The 26,433-nt window shown below is 36.9% G+C and overlaps 4 protein-coding genes across 9 annotated transcripts; 1 reads left to right on the forward strand and 3 right to left on the reverse strand.

The window, feature by feature from the left end:
* Window positions 1-1,486: 1,486 nt before the first annotated feature.
* On the reverse strand, window positions 1,487-2,223 carry LOC109216818 (uncharacterized protein C5E4.10c; the record flags this gene model as incomplete). The annotated part of the gene is given in 1 exon segment (XM_019381015.1): window positions 1,487-2,223. A coding segment is annotated over 1 exon segment (629 nt), but the record flags the coding sequence as incomplete, so codon positions are not given.
* A 351-nt stretch (window positions 2,224-2,574) lies between these two features.
* LOC109216815 lies at window positions 2,575-11,128 on the reverse strand. Of its 6 annotated transcripts, XM_019381009.1 has the most exons (15): window positions 10,898-11,122; window positions 10,645-10,813; window positions 10,033-10,084; window positions 9,899-9,938; window positions 9,177-9,251; window positions 8,472-8,584; window positions 8,320-8,385; window positions 7,339-7,481; window positions 6,989-7,091; window positions 6,837-6,895; window positions 5,441-5,545; window positions 4,887-4,962; window positions 3,939-4,051; window positions 3,169-3,228; window positions 2,575-3,086 (listed from the first exon to the last, which is right to left on the reverse strand). In XM_019381009.1, exons 1-15 carry the CDS (start codon window positions 10,983-10,985, stop codon window positions 2,984-2,986), a joined length of 1,365 nt encoding a protein of 454 aa, XP_019236554.1. In that variant the 5' UTR covers window positions 10,986-11,122; the 3' UTR covers window positions 2,575-2,983. The 6 variants fall into 6 exon arrangements, 4 of the variants coding, with proteins under 4 accessions (XP_019236554.1, XP_019236556.1, XP_019236557.1 ...); XM_019381011.1 differs by lacking the exon at window positions 3,939-4,051 and having other exon boundaries at window positions 2,994-3,086; window positions 4,887-4,957; window positions 10,898-11,128; XM_019381012.1 differs by lacking the exon at window positions 3,939-4,051 and having other exon boundaries at window positions 2,995-3,086; window positions 10,898-11,126.
* A 6,158-nt stretch (window positions 11,129-17,286) lies between these two features.
* On the forward strand, window positions 17,287-20,925 carry LOC109216816. The gene has a single exon (XM_019381013.1). The coding sequence runs from the start codon at window positions 17,895-17,897 to the stop codon at window positions 20,148-20,150; it is 2,256 nt and encodes a 751-aa protein (XP_019236558.1). The 5' UTR covers window positions 17,287-17,894; the 3' UTR covers window positions 20,151-20,925.
* A 3,708-nt stretch (window positions 20,926-24,633) lies between these two features.
* On the reverse strand, window positions 24,634-25,165 carry LOC109216820. Its single transcript, XM_019381017.1, has one exon. The coding sequence runs from the start codon at window positions 25,039-25,041 to the stop codon at window positions 24,862-24,864; it is 180 nt and encodes a 59-aa protein (XP_019236562.1). The 5' UTR covers window positions 25,042-25,165; the 3' UTR covers window positions 24,634-24,861.
* Window positions 25,166-26,433: the final 1,268 nt, after the last annotated feature.

The raw sequence follows: 26,433 nt of genomic DNA on the forward strand, positions 1-26,433 counted from the left end.
TGTTGATATGCTTACACATGTGACATACGCGGGAAGAAGATAAGTGTCAAGGAGGATCAGCAACAATATCTTCTGAATTGATCGAAAAAAAATTGCATACAGGATAAGGAGTTGAAGTCTCCTTATGAAAAGAGAATTATATCCGGATCAAGGATATGGATTAGGAGTTAGAGTTGTTCTTGGACTCGAATTGTCAAAGGATCCACAATTCGAGTTCTTATCAAACTCTGATTACTAACTCTATAAATATAACGATTGTTCTCTTTTACAGGCGATTGCACATAAGCAGAAGTTAAGCATATTTGAGAGCAAAAGGATCAAGTCTGATTTGCAAGGAACATATGCGAGATACAAGTGTGCACGTCTGAAGCTACATAAACTAAGATAGAAGAACCAGTTTCATCATTGTGTTTATTCTAAGTCTAGTTCAATTGTAGTAGGTTTTCATATTGTACCTTTCAGCTTTGATAGAAGCAATTGTAATAGGTATATTGAGTATTCAAGTTAGAGTTAACTTGAAAGTGTCGCAACAGTTGAGGCTGTGTGCTACACTGGGATTAGAGTTAATCCTTAGGTTCACAAAGAGTTTTGTAAATGCAGTTTTTGGCTCAGTGATTTTAGTGGAGTTTGGGAAAATCCTACTGAGTAGTAGGTCGTGGTTTTTTCACCTTTTGAGCCAGGTGTTTTCCACGTAAAAATCTCTGTGCACTTTACTTTCAGCATTTATTATTCCGCAAACTGCTGTAGTTAGAACACTTAGAAGAACCAGGTTCTTCTAACGCGAAAATTAGGTACCACACAAATCACCCCCCTCTTGTGTGGTATTGACGTTTATAACATCACTTTATCTTTATCACTTCTCAGTTCTAACTAACCTAATTCTGAACCTAAACCACCACCCAAGTGCCAAAACTTCTACTAACAGAAAAATTCGTGTACAAGCTTGAGGAAAATTGAAACGCATAAAACTCAGGAAAATGTTAAAATATATAACTAAAATGTAACCTGAACTACAACCAAAAACTCGAAAACAAACAACACAGTCTCACCAGAAATTTGTAGCTCATTAGATTGAAAAACATCAACGAATTGTAAAACAAACAAGCAATGATCGTTACAAAGCAGAACGAACAACTCATTAGCAACTTTGATGTGCCACTAAGATTTCAACTGAACCAGTACTTTTTATATAGAACATAAATATACATGTGAAAACCACTAAAAGTTTAATAAATATTAAATTTTGAACCCTTAGAGTTTAGAGCTAAGAACCTTAAAGGCCGAACGAATTGAGTTTAAATCCTGGATCAGCCTTTGATACCCACCTCATCTTCGTCGTGAAAATCCTCCATCTCTTCGCATTAACAAAGCTCTTTCTCTTTCCTTCTCCTTCCTCTCCCTCTCTAACTGCGAAAATCCTCCATCTCTTCGACTCTTCTCCATTAACAAAGCTTTTTCTCTTTCCTTCTCCTTCCTCTCCCTCTCTAACCGCTCTTGTCGCAATTCCTCCACCGTCTTTTTTCCTCCATTACTACTCTTCTTCACAGGCCTCGAATATTTATAATAATCATTATCATTATCTTCGTCACTCTTTTCATCCTCGTCTCTCTTTTTATTCTCCATATACCAAGGCAATTTCGTTCCTTTACCAACAATTCCATATCCTAACCTATACTTCTCATCCTCCGCAGTAATAACCCTAGGCGCTTGCTCTTTCTTAATCCTCTTATTATTATTCCTTCCGTTTTTCTCCTCATCTTCTTCTACTTTTTTAACTGGACCGAAGATTCGAATCCCTTCGAATAAATTGATGTGCTTAGAATCCGATTTTCCCGGTTTCTCCTCCGCCAATTTCGATTTTTCCGGTTTCTTCTCCGGCGATTTCTGTTCTGACGACGATTTTGTGACGTGATTCGACGACGATGATGATAAGCCACGCGCTTGACGGAGCTGCTCGAGGCGATATTCTGAGTCGCGCTTGCGAGATTGTTCCTGCTTGAGCTGTTCCTCTTTAGCTGCGGCTTCCTCGTCTCGCTTTACTTTCTCGCGATTTTCGTAGTTGTATACGTTCCATCGCTTCTGTGGGAGAATGTTCAAACCTCCATGACCTCCCATAAATTGATTGGTTTAGATCTCTGAAAGGAACAATAAGTTTTGGCAGATGAGTATTGGTGAAATTGATATCCCTAATTTGGGGAATTGAAGATAGCAGGAGAGCGGGTCGGGTTTTGGTTCAAGCTACTTTTATAATGGGCCTTGTCGGCGTTCTACAGTACTGGCCCGAAAAATAAATATGAGTAATTACTTTTCAAATTTATTTTAAGAAATTTAATTTGTTTGATTGAATCGTTAATTAAACTTTTGTAACATATTAGGACTGGGGACACACCGTAGGTAAATCCTCTAAGCCATTATATTTACATGACTCGATACTTGTCAAAGTCGGCACGGTGGGAAAAAGTTTATGGTGAATGAGCTTTTAACTTCTACAATAAAGAGAGTAAAAGAATTTTTATATTTTCGTGACACCTAAAATTAACTATATGTAACTATCCATAAAACGTAGGATAACAATTTGACAAATAAAGCATGTTACATACCATAAAAGGTTAAAATACATTATCAGCGTTAAAACATTTTATAATGTCTGTATATATAAATTAATTCTATAGTGAATTTATAACATATGAAGCACGGAAGTGAACGAGATGGCAATTCAAGGAACTCATATCTTCAATGGTCACCGGCACCTCAGCATACAACAAAATTTCAGAAATGTTGCCTTGCAATTGATAAGGACAACTTCTTTTTCCAGCTGCGCTTACCCAGAATGCTCTTTTGCGTCTGAATTTGGTATTGTGAGAGAGTTAACTCGTTTATCGAACATCAACAAACATTAAACTGTGACGGCGAAAAATGGCATAGCAACTTCAGCACCAACTTATACTGCTCCGCGAAGGAAACATCATCTCGCATCAACTCTTCAGAAGATGAAGTTGCTCAATACATAGTTCTTACTTGCAGGATGTTTCTGTACAATGTAGGCACTGTCTTCTACACCCGCACTCAAGCAATTTATCCTGTGCCTGTGGAGGTAGCTCTTGTAGTCTGAGTATGGAGATTGGGTATTACAAAACATGCAAGAACTTATTAAAGTTATCCACTTACCATTCAAAGTGATCCTCACAGCAAATGGAATTGCAGATAATTGAAAGTCCAGCTGCTTTCCTGAATATAGCAAAATAATTAACTGGTCATTTACGAGGAATAAAACGCTTTACACCAGGAAAGAAATTCAAGATGTTTTGAAGACAAATGCAGATCAATCCAGAAGATTAAGACGAATTGCCTTCTTTTGTTTCATTTCTCGTGTAAAGAGGAATTCTTGGATGATTCAGATTCACTGTTGGGTGTTATAGAATCCTTGTAAATATGGCTCCAGCACAGCCTTTGTGCTGATGATACAAAAAATCTGTTACCTTTCTAAAATGCTTATACCAGGCCCTGAACAAGTTCAGAGAAGTGGATAGCTTAGGAATTGGATTCAAGAGAATTTTAGTCATAACATGCTATATGAGGGAATGCCTTTTGAACCAAAGCACATTACGCTGATCAATCATTTTATCAGGACGTTAGAATAAGTTGTCTTTATAACTTTTATGTTGAGTAAAAATGTCTTTTACGTTGGGATGGTGTTTTTGCTGGGAGGGGCACCAATAGCAATTATCACTTCCTGTCTAAGGGCCTACATTCTTGCACTTGAGAATTTCACATGACAGTGACATGAACTGGCATTTTAATGTGTACAAGTCGCTGTCCGGCACAACAACACGATGAAGGGACCGGGTAGCGGGTCTACAGTCAAGCACTGAGTTGACCAGTCAAGTCATGCTTTCACAAAATATATCAGGACCATTAGATGTAAAACCACCACATACCAAGTTGCAGAATACGTGTCGTAGAACTTGTCGAAAGCCTTATCAAAACAATAGTGACAAGCTAAAAGATCCTTGATGTCTCTCACTTTGCACGTAGATTTGCAGCATTTTACCTATGTTAAATAACTGTGTCATTAAGCATGCCGAACGTACAGGCAAACATGATAAACTCAAGCTGTATATAAGAACATCAAGAACAACTAAATGGTGATAAAATTAAAATCAGTATCAATAATTAACTATACCTTAATACCAAACTAGTTGAGGTCGGCAAGGAACGCAACACTAGGACTTCATAGGGGATCACCAATCCTAGTTCCACTCTCGTCAGGAATGCTTAGCTTTGGAGTGTTAATGGGATGGGGTATTAGCGCTAGTATAATTGGATCGCACACATGACTAGACTACTTTAACATTGGCTGTCAACCCATAGCAACTCTCCTTTAGGGCTTGAGACCGGCTATACTTTGCAAACCTCACTTGGGAGGAGTTAATATCAGAAGCAGTGATTCAAAACACTGGCACGCAATGAAACAGGGAGCTCTACTAAATCTTAGCTTATATTGACATTGTATACAGGCTGCCATCCTGAAGTTAAAGACAAGTGAATGTATAACTAGCGTCGATAGAACTCCATGGGAAGTTATCGAGCGTATATGACTTTGGACTCCAATGGTATGTCAAATTAAGTAAACTTTTCTCATATTGATGCTCCAAAATTAAGCATAAACAAAATGTAGCTTGTATTTATTTAATATGCCGATATTATGTTTTGGCACATTTGCGTCTTAATAATGATTAAATTGCAAAAATATAGTACTATAACGAAAATTAGAAGCCTTACGCTGTCTTTTAACGGTCACATTCTACACATCCTTAAGTACAATATGAAACACATAACTAACGACAAATTGAATTTATGGGAACTAAGATAGGTAAAGCTTTTACCAAGCGCTTGAGCTTGTAGGAGTAATATTGTCTGTGAGAGGGATGTCCAGTGATATGTTCTCTCAGGTGACCTGCACTGAGATCAACATAGATAAAGATTAAGCAATTCCTCTGCACTACAAAATGAAAAATCATAAGCTCCGCTGGTTCAGAAGGCCAAGAACTGTGATGTTCAAAAAGGTATCTCTTCAGTTTCCCAGCACCTTATTTGAATATTTGCAAATCTTTATTGGTTATGTTCAACCATGGAGGTAGGGGATCTCCCCTATTATCCCCCAATAAAAGCAGATCCTCCAATCAAGGCTCAAGCAACATGTATAGACCTACTTTAGGAGCCGCACCGAATGAGGGGGAGAGGTAATTTCTATATTAGGAGAAGGCACCAAAGTTTGCCATTCTAACACTTTTCTTATCGTTAATTTTGCCATCCTAACAAGTCATCACTCCCTTCTGAACAAAGCTATTTGATGCTGTCAAAAGAAGGTGACACATACTCATTCATTAAGCAATATTATAACATAAAGCTGAGATCTCTTCAATGGCCGCTAAATTACCTGTCACAAAAGGTATTACTACAATCAAGACACATGGCTAAAGTAGTTGACCTGCGGCAGGTATTACAGTTAGCGTCCAATGCGCTTTTTCCAATTTGCTGGCACCTGCAGATTAAAAGAGACCGAAAACCAATTTCAGTGATGGACCTGAATCTAATCTTAAATGCAAATGTATGACTGTTTAACTTGTTAACTTGGTTTATCTAGTTGACTTTAGCTTTCAAATGTCAAGCGGGAACAAAGACTTCAGCTTTAGCAAGTACTACCACTACCATGCAGCTATCAATTAATCTTTGTCATCAGAAGTAAACTACTTAGTTTAAATATTGAACAAGATTCAATGAGAACTATAATAGACTAGTTGATCATCCTTTCCATGGCAAGATGACAGAAATCTGAACCAATAGAGGCAAGTATTAAATTCAGCAAAGGCATCTACTGGAAGGGTTTAGCAGGATGCCAGACAGACAAGAGCCTGGCAACACACCTTCTAAAAGCATTAGGCAAACATTCCATCTAAATGTTTATTTATTTTTTCACATGTATTCTCATTCCTTCGCAATACAAATTTCCAAATTGAAAAAGAAAAAAAAAATGATTACATCTTTAAAACCAAGAAAGTGAATACCTTATTATCTGTGCTTTCACGTATCACTCTTCATGTGTTGAAATAGAAATATTGAGTAGTTGGAACATAGATTGAATGCCTAATACTTAGTTGAGGACCAGGAAGGTACTGGAAGGTATTTTTTTCCCAAAAATAAATAAAATAAAATTGAGCAGACGTTAATTCATTTAACTATGTATATTTAGTTTGATTCATGGTGAATATAATACCAAAGCATGACAATACTTTAAAGTTTATATTACATTTTTTTTTCATCATTGTCATCGATGACTCAAAGATCATGTAGGATAACAGAGAATTCCAAAAGATCGAATGGGATTAATCCAACATAGGGTAGTCAACAATGCTGATTATGTTAAACCATAGTTGTTAATTGCCCCACATAAGTTAAGTGAATGAGCTACTGTCTCCTTATACGGCTTTAGGCAATCCTCGCCTCATGATCTAGCTTTTGAAGTTGAATTAGCCCAAGGTCCAATTTCTTAATAATAGTGAGTGGAGAATACTCATCATTCACACACAAAGTGAAAATGAAGACACACCAAACATATAAAGCACAAGCATACATGGTCAATACTCGTAAAGCACAAGCACACATGGTCAATATTCTCTCTCCTTCCTCCTTCCTTCTGTTCTGTGATGGAGGGCGGAGGCTTCTGTATTTTGCACAGATATAGTATATACAAAAGTACAATTAATTTTTTTCTTTCTCAGAAAACACAAATCAGAGTACACTTTAAAAACAAAACTAAAAAGGAATTAAGAAACCTTTTATACAGTGGCAGAAGCTCTTTGGGTATAATGGATTTACTTTGAGCCACTTCCACCTGTGTCAGGCATTATTAAGATTAGCATAACAAATATATGACTACTACTTGCTACTGGCTTATTTTCTGAAATCTTCAGAAAGGAAGTAATACCTGATCGCTGGATTCACCAGCTTGACCACAGGAAAGGCGTCGACTTTTTGATGCTGTGACCAAACAATCTTCAGAAAGATGACCTGGCCTCTGACATTTCCAACTACACCAGTGAAATTATACTTAGAAAAAATACCCTCTCATAGCAATCAGGAACACAAAATAAGGGCACATTTAATTTTTTATCATAAAGGTGGTTGCGACATGCAGCACATTATGTCATAATGTAAATCTAAGTGGAGCTTGATCTCAGAGAAGGATTATCGACGTATAACAGATAAAGTCTTTGGTACGGCAAGACCTAATATTGAGAGATTACTCGTCTTCAAAATGAATGTCAGCAAGCATACCACTCATAAGTACAAAAAGCAGATCTCTTCATGGACCACCGATGACGGTCATAATCCCAGGTGTCACCTCCAGATTCAGGAACTTCCAGTTTGCACTTTTGTCCAGAAAAAGACTCAGCTTGGACTTGGCTAGTTAAGGGCCCCTAAAGACATCATCAGAGAAACATATGGAGTTGAAGAAGCAGGTATCTCATACATGCATGAAAGTACATATTGCTCAAATGCTTTTTTTTTTGTTAAGACTACTGTTCAGATGATTTACACATTGGGTGCTTACTACATATCTTGATTCGTGACAGACGTTACAACTCCAGTTTAGTTGGAAGCTCTAATGTTCAACATATCGGACCCCGATATTGAATTCATATTTGATGATTTTTGGAGATGACAACAAGATCCTAGTGACAAGTATTTTGCCTGATTACATAGTTCGTCCCTTTGCTAGTTTATCCTTGCCATATTCCATAATCCACCCTTCCAAGACATAAGCCAGACATTCTATTCAAATATAAGACTGTATGTTCAGCTTAGCGTCCAAGCTGAGCTGCATGCTTTACTACAACACCTACTCCTAGCACAAAGCTATGGCTTGATTCCCTTGGAAGTTAATCTCGATGCTAAGGAGGTAATCACCAAGTTATAAAATAATAGCATACATTATGCTAATCTTCTTAATGATTGCAGTCGGGAGCTCCTTATCTTAAATATATGTAGTATTACACCAATATTTTCTCTATCTAAATAAAATGAAACAACAAATCTATGAAAACATAAAAATATGTGCCTAGCAAGGGAATTATCACAAAAAAAATCAGCTCTTGTTTTCCTTTTGACAATTGCTAGCTCATATATTTTCATCATTAATTTCTTCATCATTAACAAAAGGTCCCAATTTTGAAAAGCAATAGTGAAATCATGAAATCTTTTCACATGCATCCATGCTAGACTACTTATGCAAAACAGGATGAAAGTGGAAAACACCTGCTGGAGTTTAAGATTTTGCAGGTGGTCAATTTTGCAACCCATACTGCATATGTCCTCATCAGTCTGCACGCAAAGTAAATAATATGGGTTCATTAAGAAAGGAGCAGAAAAACAAAAAGAGAAATAGATCCATCGATCCAATAACTTACCTCATCACATATATACTCCCCATACTTCCCACATACCACACAAGCAGGTTCTCCTGGAAGAGGAAATCGCTGCTCGCTGCGAGTTTTAACTCTATCTGTTTCATTTCCACTACCTAAAAAGAAGAATGGAGAAAATCGTGAAAGAGAGAATGAATGGCAAGCTCTTGAAAGCCACAACAAACAAACTGTTCGCAAATTTCAGATTAGCGAAGATAAAACTTATTGACCATCTGTCAAGGGATTTCTATACAGTACGGATTATAAGACTAGGTTAAATTTACCTTATAAAAAGGTTAATGATCTTTCTTCGAGAAAGAATACTAGGTTAGATTTTCGTATCATTTCAAATGAAGCAGAATCCCACTATTTCAAGGTAGAGGTACCTAGAGCCAGGGACAAGTGTTATGATGCAAGGTTCTATTGTAGTCCAATAATATTATGGATTTGGAAAAGAAATGAAAGAAAGACTAGATACACATTTCTCCATTCCAATTACAAGACAATTTCCACTTTAAGACATCAGAAGATCTTCAAACTTCTATGAACAATAATATCATAAACAACTTTGACAACCTGTAAGAACTCTAATTATTCAGTGATAAGTAACTATAACTCTTATAAAATACTTCCACTCAAAGGGATAAGTAACTAGAAAGCATATCTAGTTACATAAATTAGATTAAATGAAATTCCGCTTCTGCTAACCTGTAACCGCTAAAATGTCAGTGTTGGAAGAAGGATTGAACCCCTTTTCACATTCTGAAGAAGAGCTTGCATCACCTGAAAAGTTCATGAATATTTTTCCATGAGATAAGTCTTGGCAGAAAAACTTCTTGGTCCTAAATCATTAAAGTAAAAAAGGATAAAGGAGAAAATGGGAAGTTAAAAGATTAAAAAAGTCTAACATGATACGTATTTTCTTGTTTTGACAAGTACATGATTAATGTTGTAGAACTCATAAACATATATAAAAGGAGTGAGAGAGGAAGGGGGCGGGGGGACTCCCTATGGATGACTGATATTTTGCTGCATGGTAGCACACTATAATAAAAGGACTGAACGAGGGAATTGCAGTGACAAATGAAGGAGGTCCAGTTTATCAGGTATATGTAAATAATTAGACACCAAAGTATCCAGTATACTAGTCCTTGCTCATAGCATCAGTAAGTGGAACCATCAAAAATGCAAGATAAAAAATCCAATGTAAATCAAACTACTCTTTTGCAAATAGCAATGATTCCTTATGACACAGACGATGGAAACACTAAAAAATATGGAAATCTCAAAACAAGCATCCTGCCTTTTCGGTCGAGATTTGAGTTCCAAATGAACACATGACTACTAATCAATTGCATACCAAACTACACTCAAACCATTTTCAAGTCATTGAGAATTAACCAAAAAGACAAAAGCCAAATGAAGCTTACTCTCATACTCCACCAAATGCAATGCTGAATGTGAAGGTTCCTGGAACAGCATTAGAACCCAAACAATCACTAAATCATAACTGATGTGATAGTAAACATAAGTGCAAAACACAGTAAAATGAATATCCCATTACCAACACTTCTGCAGTCAATTCTTGATAAGGCTGACTTGAACTAGCCTCCTTCCTGCGTTTCAAAAACAAAGAGCAACTCACAACTCCAAATTTCACTAAAATTATCAAATACCTTCTTCTTTTCACTTCAATGAGGTGCGGTGTGCCAGAACTAGATTGTAAAGGCAATGTACCAAGGCCCCAGTAGCTAGCCACATTAATGTGCCTTTTTGAGGATTGATATACTCCTTCTATCCGAATTTATGTAATACTCTTTCTTTTTTAGTCTGTCCCAAAAACTTTTATATTTAGAAACAATTTAATTCTAGAAGTTCCCACAAATCTATATGGCTTGTTAAATTACATAAATTGTGAAGGGACACAGGCCGTGTGACATACTTTACTTATTAGTCCGGTCCAAAAATGATAGATATATTTCTATATTCGGTAACAATTTAACTTTAAACTTTCTAATTTACCCATTTTACAAGAACTTTTTATAGTTAAACAAAAATATTATACCCCACAAAGCTTTTACCACAAAAGTCATCTTTTTTTTTCTTAAACTACAACACATAAATTGAAACGGAGGGAGTATCAAGTAATTTCAAGTTTAATTCAAAAAGTCACCACCTTTTTCTAATATAATCCAAGTGAGACAGAGGGACGTCATTATCTTCGACTTCATTGCTCTGGTGCACCTTAGATTTCCGTTCCCGGCGAAGTTTCCGGTGGACGGTTTTCTCCTCGACGGAATTTGGCTCGACCGGAGGAGGAATGTTACCGGTAACAACATTATAAGCTGGAAAAGAGGGGAGGGGGGGGGGGGGGAACGAATTAAGCTGAAGAAAATAGAAAACCCTAGAAAATGAGTAACAAATGAAACCTTGAAGATTTCGAAGAGCAGAGTTGAGATTGAAGTCTTTGTTGTAAGCATAGGAAGGATTCTTGTAGAAGTTGCTCCTCGTCGCCATTTACTTTAAATTTTTCTTGTTTTGAGTGGCAACAAATACTTTCCGAAAACAAAAACAAGAATCCTGCATTAGGATTATGGTTCCATCTATTTTTTTTTTTATTCAGGTCAATTTATGTGCACCTTCACTAATTCCACTAGATATCTAGAGATAGGAAGAAGTTAATATTATTGTTAGGATTTAAACCTAAAACCTCATAACATACTATTTAATTTTGATATAAATTTTATAGTGAATGCAATAATTTTGATATAGATCGGTGAAATAGATTTCACATGAGATTGTAAGCACATGTATGGGCGGAGCTAGGGTGGCAACAAGAATTTATTCGAAGCCCCGTCGCCAAAAATTACATCGTATATATAAGGTTTAAAATATTTTTTGATGTATTTACTTTTTTATATTTTAAATTCCCCTAGCGAAAAACTTAATTTGGCCACTGGCCACGGGGTGAATGGGAGTTTTTATGGAAAAAAGTATGGTGGTGTAACTATTAGTAAATGTGGATATCCACTAGTCCTACTACTTTCACTCATGAGGTTAACCTCCCATTACTCATCACTATTATTACTCACACACCTCCATAACTCTTCCCATGATATTCCCTCGTGATCTCAATTGTTAATGTCATGTTTAAGACAATCATTTTGTAATCTTCTATGTGATAGTATAAATAGAAACATGAAATGTGATATGAGATACACTTGAACACTTGATGAAATAAGAAAGTTATCTCTTCTTCTCTTATTCTATTACTTATCTTCTTATTTTATACTGTTATTTTGAGCTACATTTCTTAACATGTTATCAGCATGAAGTCTCTAACTTCAAGATTGAATTCCGCTTGCAAGTTTTTACTATGTAGAGTTCGTCAAAACTTGAGTTTGTGGCACCTGACATTTCTGGAAAGAATTACTTATGATGGGTTATCGATGTTGAGATTCACTTAACCGCTAAAGGTCTTGGTGACAACATTACTCAAGATAATGAGGCATCAAGCCAGGACAAGGCGAAGTCATTTTCCTTCGCCATCATTTGGATGAAGGTTTGAAGGTTGAATATTTGACAATGGAAGATCCACTTGAATTGTGGATTGGCCTAAAGGAAAGGTATGATCACCTTAAGGCTATGGTATTGCCAAGGGCTCGAAATGAATGGATGCACTTACGGTTGTAAGATTTTAAGACCGTAAATGAGTACAACTCTGTTGTATTTCGAATAACTTTCCCAATTAAAATTATGTGGGGATGTTATGAATGATGAAGATTTGTTGGAAAAGACTTTTACGACTTTTCATGCCTCAAATATGGTGTTACAGCAGCAATACCGTGAAAGGGATTTTAAAAAGTATTCTGAATTATACTCGTGCCTTCTAATGGGTGGGCAACATAATACCCTTTTGATGAATAATCATGAAGCCTGTCCTACAGGTTCAGCTCCGATTCTTGAAGCAAATATGGTAGCGAGACGTGATGAGTCTGGAAAAAGACAGAATAATTATCATGGCCATATGAATGTATGTGGGAATGAGAATGGCAAAAGACGATATAATAATCATCACCGTGGTGGTCATGGCAAACAAAAGAACAATATGGGTTCTCAAAACAATCCTTCAAGAGGCAAAAGCGGTAATTGCCACCACTGTGGCATGAAAGGTCACTGGAAAATTGAATAATGTGCACCTGAGCATTTTGTTAGACTTTATCAAAAATACATCAAAAGAAAGGCAAATAATGTTGGAGCATTTTCTACTAATGCTCCAGTGAAGTCTCACTTGACCTTTAAAAGTGATTTTGAGGCAGGGCCTTCAACAAAAGTAATGATAATGCCGAGGAAAATCTTGCTTTGAATGATGATGATTTTGAAGGCCTCGATGATCTTACTCATTTGGAAGTTGAAGACTTCTTTGGGGATCAAAATTAAAGTTTGATCATTTTATCGGGGAATGCAATTATGCTATTATTTTTAATTTCAGTATTTTTTTGTGTCTCTTTCTAAATTTGTTTTTATTTTCAAGAAGTACTTAAGTTGTCTTATGTTGTTGTTGGTGTTATTAGTTTTTCCGTATTTCTCATGGTGTATGTTTATTTTTTTATGAAGAAAATAAAATTCTCCAGTCTTCAATTGGATCCAAGATGAGTAATGAAGATTTATGCCTTTTGGATAGTGCTACAACTTACACAATAGTAAGAGAAAAGAAATTTTTCTCTTATTTGGTTATGAAAAAGGCCTATGTTAATAAAATATCTAGTAGTACAAAATTAATTGAGGGCTCCGGAAGAGTGTCCTTATTACTACCTCGAGGAACGATATTGACTATTAATAATGTATTGTATTGTATTGTATTAAGTCTCAAAGAAACTCGTTGAGTTTCAAAGCTATTCGTCAAAATGGCTACCATGTTGAGACCTCTAACAAAGGAAAGATTGAATACCTTTATATACTATAATAAAAGCAGGGGAAAATGTGTGCATGAAAAATTACCCGCATTTTCTTCTGGGTTGTACCGCACAAACATTAGTGTGGTTGAATCACATGCTATAGTAAGCAAAAGGTTTACTACTTCTAATGATTTTATCATTTGGCATGACCGGTTGGGCCATCCCGATTCTAACATGATGCGCAATAATAGCGAATTTACATGGGCACATATTGAAGAACAATAAGATTCTTCAATTTAAGGAATTCTCTTGTGTTGTTTGTTCTCAAAGAAAATTGGTTATTAAACCATCAGCAGCTAAATTTGGGATTGAATCCCCTGCATTTCTGGAACGTATACAAGGTGATATGTGTGGGCATATATACCCTCCATATGGACCATTCAAGTATTTTATGGTCTTGATAGACGCATCTACAGGATGGTCACATGCGTGCTTATTGTCAACTCGTAATATGGCATTTGCGAGATTGTTGGCCCAAATAATAAGGTTAAGAGCATAATTTCCAGATTATGCAATTAAGACAATTCGTCTTGATAATACGAGTGAATTTACATCTTAGGCCTTTACTAATTAATGTATGGCCAATGAAATAAAAGTTGAGCATCCGGTTGCTCGTGTTCATACTCAAAATAGTCTAGCAGAATCGTTGGTTAAACCCCTCCAATTAATAAATAGACCATTGCTAATAAGGACAAAACTTCCCTTTTGAGTGTGGGGACATGTTATTTTGCATGCAGCAGCACTTGTGCGCAGAAGGCCAACTAGTTATCATGAAACCTACCCATTACAGTTGGCTTTTGATCAGGAGCCAAATATTTTCCACCTAAGAATTTTTGGATGTGCGGTATATGTTTCAATTGCTCCACCATAATGCACAAAGAAAGGTCCCAAAGAAGGTTGGGAGTATATGTTGGTTATGAATTTTCTTTTATTATTAAATATTTGGAGCTTATGCCAGGAGATTTGTTTACAGCCACATTTGTTGATTGCCATTTTGATGAATCAGTTTTTCATACATTAGGAGAAAGAATAAACAACTGGAAAAAAAGATAGATTGGAATGTATCTCTATCTCATTTAGTACAAATCAATGTGAACAAGAAGTTCAAAATATCATTTATATGCAAAATATTATAAATCAATTGCCAGATGCATTTACTAACCTTCCACAGGTTACTAAATCGCATATTCCAGCTGTAAATGCACCAATTCGAGTTGATGTCCCAGTTGAACAATATGATAATGCAAATGAGTCTAGGTCACGCCTTAAACGTGGTAGACCAATCGGTTCCAAGGATAAGAATCCTCAAAAAAGGAAAGGAGCAAATGATCAAGTTGATCATAACGTGGAGACAATTACTCAAGAGAAGCATAAAGACATAAGGAGGTTCTAGTACCTGGAAATGATGAAAATGAAGAGATCTCAATAAGTTATGTCTCTACGAAAAAAGGTGGAACCGAAATAATATTGTTGTTGACAACAGTTTTGCTTATAATATTGTAGTTGAAGTAATGCAACAAAAGAGGATCTTGAGCCAAAATCTGTCAATGAATGTAAACAGAGAAATGACTGGCCAAAATGAAAAAATGCAATTCAAGCGGAATTGGCTTTACTCGAAAAATGTGAAGTTTTTGGACCAATAGTCCGAACGCCTGAAGGTGTCAAGCCAGTGGGGGAACAAATGGGTTTTTGTGCGAAAACGAAATGAGAAAGGTGAAGTCGTAAGATATAAAACACGACTTGTGGCACAAGGGTTTTCGTAAAAGCCTGACATGATTATATGGAGACAAATTCTACTGTGGTAAATGCAATTACCTTCAGGTATCTAAAATCTAGCAATCTATGAAAAACTTGATATGCGGTTGATGTATGTTGTCACAGCCTGCTTATATGGCTCATTGGACAATGAAATTTTTATAAAAATTACTGAAGGATTTAAAGTTCCTGAAGCACATAAAAGTTTAAGGGAAACTTGTTCAATAAAGCTTCAGAAATCCTTATACGTATTGAAGCAATCAGGGAGGATGTGGTACAATCGCCTTAGCGAGTTTTTGCTAAAGGAAGGGTACAGAAAGACCCTATATGCCCTTGTATCTTTATTAAGAGGTCTGGATATGAATTAGTCATCATAGCTGTTTATATTGATGACTTGAATATCATTGGCACGTCTAAAGAGCTTCCAAATGTTGTAGAGTGTTTGAAGAAAGAATTTGAAATGAAAGATCTTGGTAAGATAAAATTTTGTCTTGGCCTACAAATTGAGCATGTAACAAATGGAATTTGTGTCCAATCAACATATATTGAAAAGGTTTTAAGCGATTTTACATGGATAATGCACATCTATTGAGTACCTCAATGGTTATGAGATCGTTTGACATAAATAAAGATTAATTTCGGCCTCAAGAAAATGATGAAGAGCTTGTTGGTGATGAAACTCCATATCTTAGTGAATTGGGGTAATGATGTATCTTGCCAACAATACCCGACCAGGTATCGCTTTTGCAGTAAGCTTATTAGCAAGATTCAGCTCCTCCCCAACAAGAAGACATTGGAATGGTGTTAAGCATATATTTACATATCTTCGGGGAACTATAGATATGGGATTACTTTATTCTAATGAATTCAAGTCAGAAATGATTGGCTATGCCGATGCAGATTATTTGTCCGATCCACATAAAGCTTGATCTCAAATAAGCTATTTGTTTACATATGTGGTACAGTTATATCATGGCGTTCAATGAAACAAACAATAGCTACCACATCTTCAAATCATGCTGAAATAATAGTCATTCATGAAGCTAGTCGGGAATGTATTCGGTTGAGATCAATGGCTCAACTTATTCAGAAAATGTGTGATTTTCTTATGAAAAAAGATAATCCAACTATACTATATGAAGACAATACTACTTGCATTGCTCAACTGATAGGAGGAAACATCAAAGGAGACAGAACAAAGCACATTTCACCAAAGTTATTTTTCACGCATGATCTTCAACAAAATGGTGAAATTAATGTTCAACAGATTCGTTCATGTGAAAATTTGTCTGATTTGTTCACTAAGGCATTACTAACTTCAACATTTGAGAAGTTGAGACAGAGGATTGAAATGCGCCGTCTTCGAGAAATAAAGTGATATTTTCATGGGGGGTGGGGGGGTAAGATAAGCGTTGTACTATTTTTCCCTTAGCCTAGGTTTTGTCCCACTGGATTTTTCTGGTAAGGGTTTTAACGAGACAACAAATAAAGCGTATTACAGATATATGTACTCTTTTTCCTTCACTAAGATTTTTCCCACGGAATTTTTTCTTAGTAAGATTTTAATAAGGCATAATATCTATTTTTGGACATCCAAGGGGGAGTGTTGTAAACTATTAGTAAATATGGATGTCCACTACTCCCACTACTTTCACCCATGATGTAAATAAACTCTCACTACTCATTACTATTATGATTGTACTCCAACACCTCCATAACCCCTTTCCATGATCTTCCCCCATAATCTCAATTGTCAGTGTCATGTTTAAGACATTCATTTTATAGCCTTCTATGTGATAATATATATAAAGGCATGAAATGTGATAGGGAATGCACTTAACACTTGATGAAATAAGAAAGTTATCTCTTCTTCTCTTATTCTATTACTTATCCTCTTATTTTATATCATTACTTTGAGCTAACATATGGGATTTTACGGAGAAAAGAAACTAAGTTTTTACGGAAAAACTTAGTCAAGGAGGCAGACCTTTGACTGGCACACGAAAAGTAATATTTCTATCCGTGCGAAGGTTTCTTCTTGGGAAATCAGCTCGGTTGCATAGTGGGTGGGGGCTGGTAATAATTGTTACTACTATTTTATAGTACCCCTTTAAACAATTAGAAGGTGGCGTAGTGACATTTCACAAACTAGCACAATCTAGAGAAATCATTTTTCTACATAGTCACTGTCCGTTGGACCCATCAAGTTAGCTAATCAACGTAGTTACCAAGTTATTTTATACTTCCTGTCCACCTTACTAGCAGACAATCTTGGCAAACCACGTTTGAACCACACTTATGTGAGGTCTTCAGAGAAACATAAAATAATTCTAAACACGCGCTTGACTTTTAACAGAGAGAAAATATAGCAGAGGAATCACTCCGGTAGCTAATTCCAATCATATCCCACCAGCTTTCAAGTAAACAACAATGTCAAAGTCCATCCATCCTACTGACTTTTGCAGCAGCCTTTAACGCGTGAAGTCATCCATGACCAAAGAATGATACCGAAGATGTTTACCAGATCCAGAAATAGTAAATCTTCAGAAAGCACTGGAAATAGCTTGAAACAGAGTCAAACAATCAAATAGATATGATTGCATCCAAAACAGCAACCTAGACAAACACCAAGAGGTAGCATATAAAAGCTCCACCACTGATAAAGATTTCAGCTTTTCACTAAGAGATAACTGGAGAAGAGATTGAAACAGGGATGGGGAAGATTGGTTGCACCATAGATGGCAACCTAGATGACTCAAAATTCAGCGAGCCAATGCCATGGATCGGTATCTATGTAGCAGCAGCATCTGCAGCTTGTGCGCTTGCTATGGCAATGGATACCCTTCATGGCCTGCGTTATAGAAAATTCTGGTTCCCTTGCAACTTCTTCTCTCTCAATGCTACAACCTTGACACTTCTAGCTGTTGCCACAAAATTGTCTGTTGATCTAAATACCTCTATGCCTCGTCGACAAGATCAGCTGACAAAACTTAGCAGTGCTGCTCTAATCTGTACTGTAATTTCTAATTTTATGCCTTCTTTAGGACTCATGGAGAACAAAGAGCTATTGATGAACATAATGGCTTTGGGAATTTTCGTCATCACAGCCATCGTCAACATTGGCATACAATTAGCTACTGGTGTAATCTATGTTTTCTGCAAAGAGCATATAGCACTCATGTTTCTTATGCTTGTTTTGCTTCTGCAATTGATCTCCTCAGCTGTGGCAATACCAACTACAAAGTGTTACTTGGACCTGAAATATAACAAGAAGTACAAGTTAGCAAACAAAGAATGTGGCCTCACCTATAAATACACAACTGAGAAACTGAAGGATGAGCTGATGAAATTCTGGACCATGGCCTATACCTCTAGCCCCCACTTCGTGGCGGGGCGCTTAGCAACATGCACTGCATCTGGAGGTTTCTGCCTTCTGAGCACAGTAGTTTATGCTGAAGCCATGCTTAGGTCTTACTTTCTCCATTGGAGCTTCAACTTTTGTAGTGGAGACTCTGAGTACAAGTGGTCCACAACCTTGATTCTGGTAACTCAGACTGTGGCAATAGGAGTAGGAACTATTGCACCAGCTTTTAGATGGTTCATAGCCATAAATTACCGCTGCCCCAAAAAAACAAATAATGCCTGCAACGCCAAGTTGTTCAAAGTGGAGAACTACTGGATCAGCATCCTGCTTCAGTGGAAAGAATCCCCGTTGGATTTCAGAGTTTGTGGCCGGCATGGTAGAAAATTTGCTCATAAAACAAAAAACAGACTTCTCGATTTCTGTATTTGGATGCAAATTATGATGGTGTCGCTCAGTAAGCTAGTTCGGCTCATTTCCACTTTCTCTGTAAGTTGGTTATTGATAAGTTGTCGTAAAGCAATCAGGATGCTGACATGCAACAATATGGTGTCCAGTCATGATTTAGAGTCGCAAGCCAGTCTAAAGCCAGATCTTAGCCACTATGTTTTACACCTTGAAGGAGAGGAAGCCTTAATCGATTTGATGATGCAAAGCAATCGTGATGTGGTAGGTCACTGGATCGGGATGGGGAAAAAGGAGCAGCCTAAACATCTTATACAACTTCTGGAGAAGGTGAAGTCATCACCTGGATTCAGGGGAGTGTATGAATTTGACCATGTTCAAATTCCTTCTTTAGATTCGGAAGAACCTCCTAATTGCTGGGCTCTTCCCGTAGTGACGCTGACAAGCATTGCAATTGCACTTCCAGACATTGATTTCCACTCAATCAAGGAATTAATAAGGTGTGTGTATGAAGGTCTCATGTACATCAAAGTTGTGGAAGAGAACCTGGATGCCACAAAAGACCTAGTATACATCAGGAAGGCAGCAGAGTTGGTGTGGGTAGGAGTTGACTTATGTTACAAGTGGCTGGATGTTGATCTCCGGACGACAGCTACTGAAGGACAAAATCCAAAAGACGTGCTTGAAGGACTCTCTGAGAAAGCAAAACAAATATTCGTCGAATTTAGAAAGAATGATTTGAATGCTTGTTTAAAGGAATCACCCTCAAGATGGCCTACCAATATGTTGGCAGCAAACTGTATGTACAGAGTATGTGAAACACTTCTTCAAAGTTCTGATAGGAAAGAGTTAGAGAATAGCAAAATCATGTTTGACAGATTGTTAACCATGATCGTGGATATAACAGGCGCTTGTCTTACCAACCTACAAAGAGTTATATCCATGCAATGCCACCATAGCACCATTGAAGAGAGAGCAAAAGGTGTCCGTTCTGCCATCTTACTTCTGGGAAAAGCAGAGAGTATTCTGGAAATTCTTCGTTCACAGCCACTTCCAAGTTCAGCACCAGATCAATTGGCAAAAATTGATCATTGGCGTACACATAGCAAAGAGGTAGACTGCCTCTCCTGCTGTAGTAATTCACCCTCAAACTATACTCCAACTTCCCAAAGTTCATCTGACTTGTATCTAACAGTGGACTAAGAAGCAAACACCTGAAAGTGAAAAGGAAAAAAGACAGGTTAAAGTCTATTATAATTTTGAGCAGTTGGCAGGACTGGAAGATAAGGAAGAAGCAAAAACAGATTTGGAAGACTCTGGAAATGGTTAGAGAGAAATCACAGGTGTTTCAAGGGAAAAGAGGAAACTGTCGCTTTTGTCAAATATAAACGAATTCAGAACTTGAAATTCTTGTGCAACGCTTCTTTTGTAAATGATATTTGATATGATGCTAGATTCCATCTAATCTTACAGTCATAAAGGATTCATGCTAGCAAGCTTTTGTATTATGAACAAATTTACTTATTTCTTTCCTACATAAAAAGAAGTATGGCTTCACATGTCTGTTGACAACACAAAAAAGATTTCATTCATTCGCACTCTTGTACCCGTACTGATGGATAGAAAAGATCGTATTGTATCCCTTCAGTAACATATGATAGAAGGACTTCACGGTAAATTGTTCGTTGCTAAGATCTTTCCACCTCAACATGTCTTGATCTGTACTGGTGATGCCTTGCTTGTACAGTAGAAGCTACAGAAAGTTCTGGAACTCCTCAAGTTCCCAGTGCTGTCGAACAGAGCTCCTCCTTGTATACTTGTATCAAGGCGAGATCTTTTGACTGGATATACAAAAGAATGCCAGGAAATCTAAACGAGGCATCATACCTCAAGTACCTTCGTTTGACTGGATATACTTGTATCAAGGAGAGATCTTTTGACTGGATATACAAAAGAGTGACAGGAAAGTTCTAAACGAGGCATCATACCTCAAGTACCTTCGTTTACATAAGTCAGCCCTAGCTCCATTTCCCAACTTAATATCTGATGGTGCTATCAAATTCCTCTCTTACCTTCATGAGTCCCTTCCACAAGTCTCCTCCCTTACCAATTCCACGGAAAGCAAGCCGGTTATCCAACTACTTTGAACTCGATATGCTACAGAGAATAAACCCAGCTCCGACTAAAGAAAATATCTAAGACAATTGTACGACCAAACCAGTTACATCTGAAATATATTGAGATCACTAAAATAAACATTGCTCCTTTATCTCACATTTGCACTGATCAACCTGTCAATGGATTCAGGCACCCACTGTTAAATCAAGATAACTCTGGGTAGAGATTATTAAGCCAATAATTGATTAAGATAAGACTTCAGCTAAGCTGTGGAATTTAAATCAATTATGACTTTTCACAATGAGGCAAGAGTTTGGTGATGAAGATAAGAGTATCGTGTTAATAATAATTTAATGCAGGAAAATATCCTCCTATCTGAAAGCACTACCAACCGAAGGCACAGCAGTGAGAAGTTGGAAAAGCCCATAGCATACACAGGAAATCACTAGAGATGCACCCCCCCCCCCCCCACACCTTTACTCAAAGCTGAAGATCCACATCACAATGCAAGCACCAAAAGGACTAAGAAACAACAGACTCACTAGCGCATAACTGGAGACTGACCTTTCCAAATCTAATTCTCTATTACGGTCACTGTGTGGTCTACCCCTCCATCCAACAAACAAAATCAAGCTGGCGTGGTAAACAAAAGAAACGAGAAGATAAATAGAGAGAATACCAATGTAGAGGAGCACTTTTATGTGGCTATCAACGATGCAGAATTATTTATATCAGGTCTCCAGAACCAAGAGGCCCCATCAGTTGGATCGTTGAAGAACATAACCATCTGGAGTGACACTGGAGCACATGGAAAATAAAGATTGCATGTACCTTAATTGAGAACTTCCATAAGAACAGCAGTTTACCGAAAGCTTCGAGACACGAAAAGAAAATGTTCATGCTCTGCATCTTTGCCAACAGACACAAAAGCATGAAACTTATTCCGTTAGAACCACTTGCACCCTTGAGTCAGATCTTAAATAAACAACCATGTATCCTTGACAACTGAGACCATACATAGGAAGAAATCCACCAATCTAAGCAAGCGTCCAAAAAAATCAAGATAAAATAAGACATTAATTGAAGCAATAAAACAATATTAGCACCAACGTTAGCACATAAGAAGAGAGACAAGAATACAAAAGGTTCTAGCTGTGCCCTGTTTGTGCCAAATTGGAATCTTATGGGTACACCAAAACGAAATAAGGGACAAGGGGTTATTCCTCAAATATGCAAAATAATTTTCTATTCCTTCAAACTCTTATTTCTTCGATACAATCCACATGAGTTCTAGTGGTGCATCATCCCACGCCTTCTGTCTTCTCATTCTTCTAAATGTCTAGGTGAACAGTGCTTCCTTCACGGTGCGTGGCATCATCCATTGAAGTCCGAACCATCTAAAGGTTTTCCATCACAAGCAAGATACTACCTCACTATGTAAATGGTGGTGGTCCACATCTTCGCCCAAACTCTTACACATAAAACCCCAACTGATATATGTAATCCTCCCGTTCCACAAGTTTTTAGCTGTCAAAATCTCTCTTTCACTGCCAACCAAGTGAAGTTCTTAACGCCCTGGGTCTCTGAATTGATTGGTGTGGGAAGGCTGATTCCTGAAAACTCCTTTAATACTACCCGCCAGGCTCTCACAAACTGAATGCAGAAATAACTCTGAAGTGCATCTGGTAATAAACAATAGGAATAAAGCTTTAGGCGAGGTTTTGCATTACCTCATCGCTCTCACATTGTAAAACTAGTTTCACATATGGACAGCTAATAAGTGGCTGGCAATGCCTAAATAAGATCTGAGAATCATTTTCAGTAAAACCTTCGCAACTTTTTCAACCAAAGGATTAATAAGCTTGCCAAAGTATCTGATACCAATTACTACTGAAAAGTAAATTAAGCTTAAGTTACACTCGGCCCTTCATAAAATCAACTCTTTCCTGCACAGAAATATCGTGTTTTAAACTAGTAAACAACCATTCAACCAAACCTTAACAGTGAATTTAATGCTCGATAACATGGATGCTAAAATCAATCTTAATGTGTGCAAATGCATCAATAGCACAAGTACAGTACCATAAGACACTGTCAGCTAGAATCAATGCTGATTTTAACCGCAAGCATACTGCGGAAGAACAAACATGTCCAGAGAAATTACTATCTGTTTCCTTTACTGCTTCATCACGTAAATTGTTTCAAGAGCTGCTAACTCTTTCTTGGTCAGGACTGGTTGCATATCTGAAACACCTGTTAGGTATTGCTGCATATATTTTCTGCTTAATCCCCAATGAAGAAAAAATTGTTTCATTGAATCCAGAAATTAATGGTCAGAACAGATATCTAAATGAGGTAAAAGATTATCAATTACATCTGCATGACTTAGGTATCACTCGCTGCGCAAAGATAAAAGTCATTCCATCACTTTGCACTTTTATACTGATATAGGCCGTTAAAGGTACCAATGGAGAATGAGCTCTTTTCTGCTGTCAGGAACAATTGCAGTATATAAGCAGGATGTAAGCTTTAGTAAACATCTGGTGGCTGTTTGTTAGCAACATACGTATTGAACTGCTCATAAACAGATGAAGTTCCTTGGAACAGTGGTAAATTGCAAATATTTTGATTTGTTTTTTTTATATAGTGTTGGAAATCATCATATTGACAAGACAAAAGATTCAGTCATACTCAAACAACAACTAGTTACATATTAATTACCATAACAAAAGCTTCATCAAGCACAAAAGTGCCACAGATCCAACTTGTTAAAAGATTGGGCTTTAGAGCCAGACCTGTCTTTTAGTGGCTTATTCAGAACCAGGTGCGTAAATCAAGATGTAGAAAGCATGCCAGGTCCAATTTTTTGGTACTTGTTTAATGTCTCCTCACTTGTATTTCGAGTCTAAAATGTAGTAAAATTCTATACTTATGTAGGATATTTCATAAGTTCAATTTGAGCCTAGAAGAATCCTCGGCTTATCATAGGACCTTTCATAAGATAGAGAACAGAAGTGTGCCCTCTACATGCATATGGTTGTTCCTTTCAATGGTCGCCTGGCGGTTTTAAAAAGATAAAAACACTGAAGTGAAATAAAATGCATTAACTTTGATTGTCGATGGCCCAAATTCATTAGCAAATCCATTTCGAGAGAAAAATAAACCACGTGTATAAGAGAATATTATAGCATGTAATGTCTCACTGTACATGTGATGTAGTCTTACAATTCCTCTTTATCCCTTTGACAAGTCGCGCTCGTTTCAGTACATTCTGAGATTGACTGTTAGCATGAGATAATAGGTTCATTAAATTCAAGCACATTCTCATATTTGACTGATCTCCTTCTCACCATTGGACTGATTAATCATTCACAATCCCCATCTTAAATTTATTCTCCCTTAACATTTAACACTTTAAAAATATTAATCAACTACGCCTCAATCTCAAATTAATCCGGAACGTATATATCTATTCATCACAATTCGGCCTACTTCATTTCTCAAATTAATCTTTTAAATGCACATATTAAAAGTAATAACAGGAAATCAACTCCAACTCACAACTGGCTAAACCAAAACAATTGAAAAGAAAAGTTCCTTTCAAATTTCATTGATGAATCGTATAAACAAAAACAATAAAAATTCAGCAAATTCTTCAAATTTCCAAAACTAAATCCTCCAAAAAAGAATCTAATTTGCTAACCCCTTCCCAATCCCAGCCATAGATGTTACAATAGTTAAAAAGTCAAAATACTAAGCACCTGTGTAATTAAAAAACGACGCCGTAAAGAACCGCTTACAAATCTTCATCATCTGCCCTCTTTTTGGGTTTACGATAATTCTCTTCAAGATGCTTGGCGATGACAAGGCCAGTGTTGACGAGCTTCTGGATATTGGGGACGTTGTAGTTTTGAGCCAAGTACACTCCGAAACCCGTACCCACAACGAACGAGAATGTGCTTTTGAAAAATCCCATTGAATTGAAGATCAAATTATTTGCTAATTGTTGAGGTTTAGGGTTTTTATGGAGAGATTGATGAAAGGGGAATTATAAAGGTTTGTGTTTGAGATTTGGCCCCTTCTCCAAGGTTCTTTGCTTCTATACTTGCGGAGGTGGAAATGTGGGACCCTATCTGAGTTTTGATGGACTACTTCAACGGATCAGTCCAAAAACTTCCAATGGGCTTTGCAGCCCAGCAACTGTGAGACTTAACGAGATTATACTAGAGGTGATTATTCATTTAAAAATTGGTTAGATAATAATTTTTTTAAAAATAGATCGAATATGGATAAGAACCATATTGTACAATTAGAAAATAGATAACCGATGGATAACTAATAGGTTTAACTTTTACATTTGTAAAGCCTCATATTGGGAGCTCCTCAAGTTTGAAAAACTAGTAATTCTCCCAAAAGTAATTATAGTGAAGTCGTGGATAATATGGATATCCATATTATATATCCATATTATCTGCCGGATAACTCGTTTTCCGTATTAAATATGGGTTGGGTCAGATAATTTATCCTCTTTTTTTTTTAAATATTCATTTTCGACCCGCTCATATCCGGAACGGCCTGCCCGTTGCCACCCCTAGGTTATAGATTAATTATAGACAATTATGTATATTATATATTCACTGATTATTTTTAGCTTAAATAGTTGAATGAGTGATTGTTTAAGTTGATTCTTCAATAAGGAGTTAAGTACAAGTTACTGGGGGAAATGCACAAATATCCGATTTTGGGGTTACTATTGGAGTTGCACTCTAACTTCATTCTTTTTGCAATCTTACCCGTTATGAATACTGGTCAAAATGTGATCAAAGGAATTATATCTAAGGAAGAGCAACCAAAAAGCAACCAAGCCGAAGTCGCGTGTAGGAAGCGATATGCGGGCAAGCGATTTAGCTACAATCGAGGTCGAGCACTCAATTCGGTCCGCACGGCCAGTTCAACACTTAGATATTCTAGAGGAATATTCTATGAAAAGGGCTTAGGTACTCCGAATAAGGACCGCTGGGTAAGGAAAGTGTTTGGTATAAATATCATAAGAAAGTGTGATATAAAGGGGGGGGGGGGGGGGCATAAAAACACAAATAGGGAGACATCACTAGAAAGATAAAAGAAGCTCTAAAAAATCTCAAGCTCCCAACCGAGAAAGGAGACGAGTGCTTAGAATATCGATATACACCTTAATTCTATTTTATCATAAGGACAGAGGGCGGTCTTGTTTGAGCATGATGATTCTTTTCCTTTATGTATTCTTCATTATCATTTGGTATTGTTGGAGCAATTATCCATTTTTTACATTGTGAGAGTCAATCGCTGTTGTAATCAAAATTTATGTTTAGTTGTGCTTATTTATTCC

Source organism: Nicotiana attenuata, unplaced genomic scaffold (genome assembly GCF_001879085.1).
Source record: "Nicotiana attenuata strain UT unplaced genomic scaffold, NIATTr2, whole genome shotgun sequence".
Classification (NCBI taxonomy): Eukaryota; Viridiplantae; Streptophyta; class Magnoliopsida; order Solanales; family Solanaceae; genus Nicotiana; species Nicotiana attenuata.

Coding starts and splice junctions, on each gene's coding strand:
- LOC109216816 (XM_019381013.1), top strand. CDS start 17,895: ATGGGGAAGATTGGTTGCACCATAGATGGCAACCTAGATGACTCAAAA.
- LOC109216820 (XM_019381017.1), bottom strand. CDS start 25,041: ATGGGATTTTTCAAAAGCACATTCTCGTTCGTTGTGGGTACGGGTTTC.
- LOC109216815 (XM_019381009.1), bottom strand. CDS start 10,985: ATGGCGACGAGGAGCAACTTCTACAAGAATCCTTCCTATGCTTACAAC. Junction 8,585..9,176: donor TGACATTTTAGCGGTTACAG/GTTAGCAGAAGC, acceptor TCTTCTTTTTAG/GTAGTGGAAATGAAACAGAT. Junction 8,386..8,471: donor GGGAGTATATATGTGATGAG/GTAAGTTATTGG, acceptor CTTTGCGTGCAG/ACTGATGAGGACATATGCAG.